General features: G+C 37.6%; 1 protein-coding gene across 1 annotated transcript in view; it reads right to left on the bottom strand.

Moving 5' to 3' along the window:
- Window positions 1–10,225, bottom strand: part of SPEN (spen family transcriptional repressor) — a 53,474-nt gene extending 43,249 nt beyond the window's left edge. Inside the window, exons 1-2 of the mRNA XM_026089889.1 lie at window positions 9,905–10,225; window positions 6,104–6,580 (exon numbers count right to left, since the gene is read on the bottom strand). Coding sequence (XP_025945674.1) covers window positions 6,104–6,580; window positions 9,905–10,104 — 677 coding nt within the window. The 5' untranslated portion in view covers window positions 10,105–10,225. The remainder of the gene's footprint in view (window positions 1–6,103; window positions 6,581–9,904) is intronic.
- Between the last annotated feature and the right edge of the window lie 249 nt (window positions 10,226–10,474).

Here is a 10,474-nt window from a genome sequence, read left to right as displayed (position 1 = left end):
GTGGCCCCCCACGCTGCCCCCCCCCTTCAAGGCGCACCCGTTAAAGCTGAGCTTCACTTCAAACACGACGATTGCCGGGTGAGGCTCTCCCCCTCCCCCCCGAAAACCATCGCTTTATATTGTGATTTTCCAAATTAACCAGGACAGGGCAACCGTGCTGCTGCGCTGTCACCATTATAATGCCGAGGCAGCCCTGCGATGCCACTGGAGGATATTAGGCAACCTAAAGCGGCAGATTTTCAGAGCAAGATAAAATCGGTTATGCAAGGCACATTTTTAATAGATTACACTAAGAGTATACAGATGAGGTAATGCAACGCTGCACCCTCCCCCGGCCTCTCAGTCAACATTTCTCTGCGCTCGACATTCGTGTTATTTCAGAAGGGGAGAAATATTTTATCTTTCTCATAAGGTGAAATGACTAATAAGCCTTCACTGGTTTTCCTCCCAAAGGGAGGGAATACGAAATTCACTCCCCAGCTGCAAGGAGATCTTAGATGCCAGGCAAAATGCCATGTATTTTTCCATAGGCGGCTTAGGGATCAATCTGTGTAAATCACACCACAAACATACATGTACATAATCCGCAGGTAGTCTTTTTAGACAGTTTTTTTTTAAAGGCAGGAAGGGAGGCTTGCTGGCTGTATTTTCGTCTCTTCAGAGCAAAAATATCTCCTCTCTGTCCAAAGCTATCTGAAATTTTTCTGCCTGTGCTCAATTTCAAGAAACTTGATATACTCCCAAGGGTAAAATTTTTTTAAGAGGATGGTCTAGGTTATATTTAGATTAGATGCAGCACAGGCTCACGCACACATGAACAGAAATAAGAAAGAACAAAGTGAAAATGCTAGACAGTTGGTAACAAAAAACGGAGCCTATTTGAGCTGGATTTTTTAATTTTCCTTTCCGTAATTCACCTTTCCCTTTACAGAGAAAACATCAAAGCAGCACATGGCTTTATGTGAACAAAAGGTACAGATTAGATGTTTCACCTGACTCTTACCAGGATTTACTAGTGCCTTCACAGTAATTGAAAAGGAGGCTTCCTACTCTCTGCAGTTTTTCCCTAGCCCAGTTCATTTTCCCATACAAATAAGAACATGCTCAACATTAAAAGATTGGTAACCTTTTGTCTTGTAGAAAAATATTTAGGTGATGTCTACATGGCATTTTCAGGGCAAAATGTATATGGAATTATTTAATGTTAACAAAGGCTACCTCACAGTATTAAAAAGCTGCATTTAACCTAATTCTTCATTATTTTTTTAACTCTTCCCCAGCACAGGGATCTCTCAACTCACTCAAAAACCCTAAATCCCATTTTAAGTCAGTGATTCATCACTTGCTGGCAGACAAACTAAGTGGAAAAAGAGATGAAGACAATGGTAGGGAAAGGTCTGCATTATGTAATGAAACTAAAATCATTATTTTCTACTTTCACTTCTGTTGTTTAAACATACTAAGAAAGCCCCCAATGAAATAAAATAAACTGGAAGATTTTGTTGAACCTGCTGTTCCCATGATTAAAATTCTCTTGGCAATATTTTTCTTCAGTTTGTCAATATTAAGACACACAAATAAGACATGTACGTATTCCTTTCTTCTACAACTCATTTGTTGATCCAGAAAGAATTTAATCACAGATAAATCTAAAATGATTAAAAAACAATCTCTAATTACTTTATGAAAGCCTTGCTCATCTGTGATTATAACTTTAAGCACAACAGTATGTCACAGTTACGAAAAGATTGTTTTTAGACATCTATATGTACAATTTCTACCATAGCTTTAATTCAGCACTACAAGAATTACTAATTTCTCCAAAATCTCGATGCAAATAGTTACTTTGCATCTATGCTGAATTTGTTTTTATAATTTTATCAAAGCCACAGTTTTCATTACAAACTACAACTAATTATTCAGCTAACTAGTAAATCAGTATCCTGCAACATGCTAAACTTCAGACAACTGAATAAGCACTCTTAAAAAAAAAAAAAAAAGGAAAAGGAAATCTCAGGTCACTTGTATGTAAACTTACTTACACGCACACACACACATGCAGAATCCACACTTTCACATTCTGGCAAGAAAGTCCTTCTACCTATAGGAAATGAAATACTTCTGCCAGGATTTTGTAAAGAAGTTTAAATCCCATTTCAACAGGGCACTTCAACATATGCCCAACTTTAAGAGCAAAACGTCCCACTGCTCTCAATGCCATGTGATTCAATATATTGCTGCAGCAAAGCTTTAAAAATAATCACTAACACATGGAACAGTAAGAAATGTGTAAAGCCATTTGACATTACAAAACTGAAAAAAAATGCACAGAACAATTTTCTATAGCTCATTACAACACCTCTACAAGCAGCCTAGAAAAGAACAATTTCTACCAAAAAAGGGGGGGGAGAATATCTTTTCAGTAGGTTGGGCAGGGCACAAATGAAATCTGTTTTACTTCCTATGGGATTACATAGTTTTCATGAATATTCCGTTTCTTCCATGACACAGTACAAAAAATATGTTTGCTAATATACCATTTGTGGTGCACGTTCAAATCAACAGAATGTAAAAATTAAGGCTTCTGGTAACAGTAAATGCAAATACAATTTCCCATTTTTTTCTCCTTCAAGGTGATCAAAAGACCCCAAGCCTTCTTTTCTGTAACATAATGAGCTGGGTGGGCAATGAGAAAGCTCAGATAAGAAAACACCAAAATGCAAAATGCAGTACTCAAATCCATACAGGTTACTCTTGCTGCAACACTGGAAAAAGTGACTCCTACAGATGGTTTTAGATACATCTGACCCCTGTGGACAACTCCTGAGAGCCCACAAAAGGCGACAAACAAATAATGCTACACAACAATCTAAGCAGTTGAGATTTCTAGAAAGGCCTACACCTACATTAGGGTTTTTTTTTTTGAAGTGGTTCGCATATCAAAAAAGATTTAAAGCCCTGCTTCAGAGAATATGGTTTATGTTCACTGTGTTCTTTTCGGTCTTATCTTCTAAATTACTCTTTTGCAGTTCCCATTACAAATTCCCTATAAAGGCATCTGAATATACATTCAAAATGAAGCTTAGCTGAGATCAAGTGCAACAAACTACAAACCTTTATGAAATGAAGGCTTTGTTCATTTTCTAAAACAATCTGCAGAGCATCTTTCCGCACATTATTGTCCAGAAAAAATCATCTCCATTTAATGAAAGTCATATCTAGTTCACACAGCTCTTTGAAAGCCACAACACAAAGAATAAAGCCTAAATTTTTCATTTACTATCTTTCTGCTCATTGTTTCACAGCACCTAAAGGATGGTGCCATACAGACAATTTCTCCAAAGCTGCCTATCAACAACAATAAAGATTCTGCAGCACAAATTCAGGCATTAGTTATTCCAGATAAATACCACTCAAGAAATGAAAAATAGATACAGAATTGGTAAATAATTCCAGTGATGACACAACCAGAATATACTACAGTCCAGGGTATGGCCATGCAAACAAATTTCTGCCTGGTCTGGGAATGTGAAAACTTCCCGCACACCAACTGCTGCTTTGTACACCAATACCGGCCAGCAAGCGTGAGGCACCTCCTTGAAAAGGGAACGCGTTAGCCTCCCTTACACAAGGTGAGAGGACGTTTGTGAGCTATTGCTGTTACCTTGCGACAACTTGTCCCTGAGCCTTCCTGCTCCTCTAGTTCACGGAATAAAAAATGAATTGTACGGAGAGGTCTATTCAGTAAGAAGGTGCCGTAAAAACACAGAAACAAAACACACACACCCATTCCTCAAATCAGAACTGCAACTTAAGCAAAGTGAGAAATGGGCTTTACCTCAGATAGCATCCACATACATTACTACGAATGCTGCATAGCTACCAAATTGTACATTTTACTATCAAGGAAGGTTAAATAGATGCACAAATGAAGAACTAAATACAAAGTTTTCATACACACACACACACACACATATATGAAGCTTCCACTTTGTTCAGAATTTACTAAACAAGTAATTATGGGCTTTATGTATTTACATCACTGAATTCAAAGTGCGTTACAAAACAAACGAAAAAGTGCACTTGTATTTTTAAACACTCTAAAGCCAGGCAAAATTTTGTTTTACAAGGTAAAGATATGGTTAAACGTTTATTACTGTCTAACCCATAGCTTATGGACATGTAAAACTCTTTTCTGATCCTTCAAAATTAAAGATATTATCCACCAGATCCTATTACTTGCTCTATTGAATTTGTATTTACTGTATTAATAAGAAAAAAAATGTTTATTTACATATTCCTTCTAGAGTATCATCTAATTTTCCATTACAAGAACTAGAAATTGCCAAGAAAATGAGATACTAAAGGCATAGCAGACATTGCTTATCTTCTGATTAAATCTTAAACTTTGTTCCAGCGGCATATTTAGTCCTGTAAATTTCAGAACAGTATTTCATCCCAGCTTGACATCCCAAGAATGACATTTTATAAATATTACAAGTTTCCTGGGCTTCCTTCTGTCCTTTTTTGCAATGAGCAGAGAGGCATCAGAAGACAGACTTTTTCCTGGTTGAGGTTTTTAAAACCTTAAATGTAACCAGGCCATCTTACATTTCATCTTCTCTACTTTTCTTGGAGACCTCTGGAAATCTCAGCAATTTTTAAGCTTTAGTACGCATGAAAAAGTTAAATCTTTGACAAAAGGTTGTCTTTATCTGTTAAGGTCTCACTGAAAGAGAAGTGTTAGAAACAAACAAACTGGTATTTAAAGCAGTCTGAGTCCTCTCAAACCCTCTAGAGGTGTCCATCTTTTCACCAGCTCTCCAACCAGGAGAGAACCTGGATTTCTAAATCCAGGAGGAGAAAACAATAATTAAAAGAAGGAAGTAAATCCTTTCCAAGTTCTTTATACCTCTGAAGAAAATCAAAAAGAAGAAACTTCTTTCCCTGTCTTCACTTCTGCACGCTCCCCTCAACGTCAACCAAACTAGCCCTTGCGGTCCAAGTTCAAGCAGTTAAGATTTTATGAGAATAATTATTTTGATGAGAGAGTTACCAGTGGTAAAATTCCATTCAAAGTGCTAATCAAACACTAATTTTTATTACAGTGATATATTATTTACTTTAAAGAACAGTTTTGGTTTTAGAAAAGAACTGGTATGCAAAGAAAATGTTTCCAACTCTAGAAACCTTTCTCAAGAACAGAGCTTTTCACCAAATAGAGCATAAAACATTTGCAGGCATGATGATAACTTCTTGGTTTCCACCCTTAGGGTAGGTTTACTATTAAAAAACTAAATATCTCAGTGAAGTTTGACAAGAATATTCAAATTGCTAAAGAAATCCACTGGCTGATGAGCCCTAATAGCCTTATTTTTTTCCCCACGTGTAGCTTATAAATTAACACAAAAATAACAGAAATATTGCAGCCATTATAGAACTAAAGATATGGGCACATCACTAGGAAATGCATATTCAGATTTTTACAAACTATTCTTCCAAGTCGAGAATTTTTGCTGCAAGGAAACAGGAAAAAAAAGGGGAGGGAGACAACATACCGGTCTCTTAAATGTTAGTGGTGATACCGAATTAAGGGAAATTGGAGATTAAATACTCATCATTTCCCAAAATATTTTAAAATGTGTCCTATAAAAAGCAGTTGAACCTTAATAATTTGCACATGCCATAATTTGAACAAATAAACTAATTACCCCATTCCCCAACCAAGCATGGAGGCAGTAGCCAGCGTTGTAGCAAAGTCTTGGATTTGTACATCCCCCCTTTTTTTTAGCTAGCATCTTAGAGATGCTGCACATATCCACCATGGAAAATAATTAACAATGGCAACAACGTTCCCCTTGGATTTGTTTTGTGCCAAGTTAAGTCTTCATACATTTCACGCTGGTTTATTTCTACATCAATGAATAACGCTTTGCCACAAAAACGCCTTCTATTTTGACAGCGCTGGCTGCAGTTCCTCATTCCGACTCGGAACAACTGCTGTCCAGACAACGCAACCAACGCCCTGGTGCAATGATTTACCTTCGCGATCGCTGCTTTGATTCAGGCAACAATACATCTGTCACAACCAAAAGTGACCTACCTGTCGCTGCTGGTACTACTGCTGCTGCTGATTGAATCGCTACTCGAAGATCTACTCCTAGAACCGCTGCCGCTAGGGGACCGCGTGGGTCTAGACGCTTGGCTAGCCAGCCTCTGAGGAGACTGGGTCCTAGACTGGGACGAATGCGGTGACCGACTCCTGCTGTGCTGGTAATTCCGTTCTGGCCTTCTGCCTCGTACCTCCCGTGTAATATCATCCCTGTAGATATCCCTGTGTACCACACTGGGCAATGTAAACTGCTCCCGGGCCCTAGGTTCGTAACGGGGGTCGTGAGCATCAAAACGGTTTGGACTTCGACTCCGAGAAGTATAATAGAGCCCATGTTGTAAAGTCCGCTCTCGAGGATCTCTATAGTAATCCTGATCGTAATGTCTTGTCCGATCAAATCCTCCCGTCCCCCGTTCATGGTGTCCATAGGCACTATGTTCATAAGCACGCTCCCTGTTATCTGAAGCCCTGCATTTAGGAGGGGGGAAAAATATTTAATCAATCAGAAAGGGGCAAGCAAAACTAAAAGCAAATCATGCAAACATTCACTTCAGCACTGAATTTATTTTTGCAACTGATTCTCCACTAAACAGCAATAACCTATCAAGCAAACACTGACAAACTTAAACATTTTACTTGACTCCAAAGTTATATTCATATAAAATAAAGCTGAGCAATCATTTTGTTTTAATCACATATTGGGGCTTTCATGACCAGCATCTTGCCTGCACAGGAAAATATATTGCTTTCCAGGGCAGAATCCTAATTTTTTATTTATTTATTTTATTTTAAATTCAGTAGACAAGGAAAACATTTTTTTAAACAAAACAATTACATTTTTCTCCATTTTTGCTTGTTTTTCAGATTTTTTTCTTGAATTTGATAATTACTGCACATCTTATGATTATCCTTCTGCAAAAATGGCATCACAAATTGGGCTATAGCCATGAAAGCCTCAGTGCAAAGCATGACCCAGAGGTAAGAAGCTGCTTTCAAAAGGGGTAGTATTACCCACACAGAAGCCCAGAAAATTAGGGGGGTTCTTAGTGCTGCTGTTTTAAAATATTTCACCCTCTTATAAATAATTTTGCTTTTATCAGACTGCTACACTCAATTCTTGGGAAAGCTGCATACCCAAAGGAACATCTTGATTACTAATGTCAGAATACTTAAATTGCAAGTATTTATAACTACCAAAAAGGATGCAGGCCCCCAAATATATTAAAACGCTACACAGAGTATAAATTAACTTCTCAATAGATTTGTTGAGACTATTATTGTTACTGCAATTATATAATTTGTATCTTTTCTATGCTTATAAGCACACTAGTTTAAAGTAGCTAAGACCCATTTTGCTTTAGTATTTAAAACATTTTGTATGTCAATTAAGGAAAGTTCTATGTTCTAAGAATGTTAGTGTGATCTCTCAAATAAAGACATAGTAAAACTGACAGGTGAAGTTAAAAGAACATTACAAATAGTTTAGTATTCTAATTTAGACAAGTACCAGGATGGTATGTCTAAGTTACATCTGCAAAATGGAAGATCAGGAATGATATTCTGAATGCTTAAAAAATACTTGCAAAATTCCAAATATGTCAGGGTACCCAAAGTTAATTTAAAATTTAATTATCTGTCTTACGAAGGACATTTCAACCTTTTCCTCAGCCTTCTCAGGTATTTCCTTCAGAATCAATTATTAGTCACTTCAGTCCCCTGAATCCTAATAATCTAATTCTACTCTATAGTTACTCCGCTTCTCCTGCATCGCAAGTCTGTCTTCTATTTAAAATGGCAGAAATATTTTAGATATCTTTTATAAACTGAAAATTGGACTTGAATCTTTTTTGATTAGTATCTCAGGAAGTTCCTTCAGTTCCTTCTCCAATGAATCACTAGATCTTTAATCCTCTAAATATAACCCTCTGTTGTTAAAATTATAGCTCCTTTTCAAGCTTTATAAAGAGCTAACTCATGTCTTGCCTGCATTTTTCTCCCAAATTACATAGAAAAAACAACCTAACCAGTGCAACAGAAAATTCCAATAACATGTATACCTGCTTAAAAGTCATTGTTGCCCTTCTATTTTTATTATCTGTTGCTTGCAACAATGGCATTTTAAAAGATATTTGAGGGTCTAGCACAGAGGTGTGTCTCTTCCCCCCCCCCACACCCACCCTTTTGAAGGAACAAGATCAACAATTTTATAAATGATTGCATTTAGAATCCTATAAAGTGTTAATCAGTGAAAGCTGATTTAATGAGGTAAGAGAAAAAGCAGTATTTTCTAGAGGGTTACTGCTATAGCTGACATAAAAGAACAAAGTCCTTATCCATGAAAAGGACACAGAAGACAGACAGAGGAGCTAGCAGAGCTGAAAATCTAATGGCTACAGTGCTTTTTTGATTTATCTATTAGTACTAAGTACTACTGGAGTTAGTGGAAAGAGAGGGTTTGACTTGGGTTAGGAGAGGGGCTAATATACACAGGGCAGGACATACCAACCTTTTCCAAGTGTGGAAACACGACCTATATTCCCAATTAAATCTAGGGAGAGAATTGTGAACATAACTTCCCCAATTTTGGCCCCTCTTACAGGGGTAATCCACCTTCTTAATGGGCAAGGGTGTCAAATGATATTTTAGATGAACCAACAAGAAAAAAAAATCTTAGTGACAAGACAAAAAAAATTCCACTGGAAGCAAGTAGTCTCAGACTGAAACCATAAATCTGAAACCCCCAGACTTCTTTCTTGAGACAGTAGGCACTTAAATAGATCCATTATTTTAATTTCCAGCCCTATGTCTGAATCAAGCAGCTGGTAGAAGTTCACCCAATGCATGAGGGAATTCATCATTGCTGGCCAGCAGGCATCCTCTAGCCGCCTTTGTAACCATCCAGCCCAGTCATTTTTGATTGATGTATCCACAAACTGATTATTAGCGCCACGTCCTTAAAACTAAAGTACGTTTAATGTGGAGTAGCAAAGAGCTTTTTAAGAGACTAGATAGTAATCCACTCCCCATGGCTACTGACGTCTTGACTGTATACCATCCAATAAATTCAAGGCAGTAGTTCTTATCCCAGCATTTAAAAAAAACTATAATTTCCAAAATTTAGTAATGTCCATCATCTCTTTTTGCCAATACCATCAGAAAGAATAATCCCAATAACTTGGAAATGATGTAGATCCAAAATGGAAACATCAAAAGCTGCCTTCAAGTCTTCTCCATCCAAGCGTATTTCCATGGCTAAATGTTGTCGGTAGATCCAAAGGACCGCATCATTAAAGTCTACTAGAAATTTTTGGTGACAATCCAATTAACATATAAACTGCGTATAGTGAGAACTGAGGACTAGGCATCAAGCTTTCACAGCATTTTAGGTTCTAGTATTCCGAAGATACTCCATACAGAACTTCAACACATGTTGTAGTAATATAGCTCCATCTGGCAGTAGGGATACATCCGAATAAGGCCTTAATATTATCCAAGAAATGGAATCATTACTTCTAGAAAAGAGTAACTCCAATATCGATGCTGGCCAAAGAAATCTTCCATCTTAAAACCACCTTATTTCAAGTGTAGATATCCAACCAGCTGCAGAAAACATCCTCTATGGATCCACAAGGTACCAGCCATTGGGATAGAAATCACTTCCGTTTCCAACCCAAAATAGGAAACATAGATAATTCCCAAAATTTTAAATCCATCTGGGGGCCCTATATACGAGTTTGTGTTTCTCACCATATCAAATACAAAATACCTGCCTAGAGAAACCTTGGAACTTACCCATCAAGTCTCCGCTCATAACGTCCTTCCCGTGCATGAAGTGATGGTGGGGGGCCGTAAGTGGGCCCCCCACCACCTCCTCTGAACCCAGAAACCTCTCTACTACGAGATGCTATGGAAACTGTATCATCCAATCCCCGAGCAGCACTGGGAATGGTTCCTGGTTCATTATAATCCGTCCGTAGGTCTCTATCTCCCATTTTGTTGACAGAGTTGTGTGCCTTCTGCGCACTTTTGATGTCCACAAAATCCACAAACGCTGCCACTCCACCTTCTGACCCCCTTTTAGGGAGTATTTTGACACTTTCAACACGTCCATATCTGGGAAAAAAACAAAACAAAACAGATATATTAATGACAGTAGAAAAAGGCCATATTTAATAACATTGCCTTGTGAAAAATCAACATCAGTTTCAAACCATTTGTTCTTCCTAAATGATAAGAAAACTTGTCTCAAACACAGCAGAATTTGGGGGAGGCACTTTCAAGGAGAGGAAAAAGGCCATTTGCACTTTCCAGAAGTATTTACAAAAGTCCTCTCTTTTAGTTAGCCTACCATGAAATCTCTTT

This window comes from Apteryx rowi, unplaced genomic scaffold, assembly GCF_003343035.1.
Source record: "Apteryx rowi isolate R43461 unplaced genomic scaffold, aptRow1 scaffold_835, whole genome shotgun sequence".
Taxonomy (NCBI): domain Eukaryota; kingdom Metazoa; phylum Chordata; class Aves; order Apterygiformes; family Apterygidae; genus Apteryx; species Apteryx rowi.
Note: the sequence above shows the minus strand (reverse complement) of the source record. Positions and strands in the feature narration are given on the sequence as shown.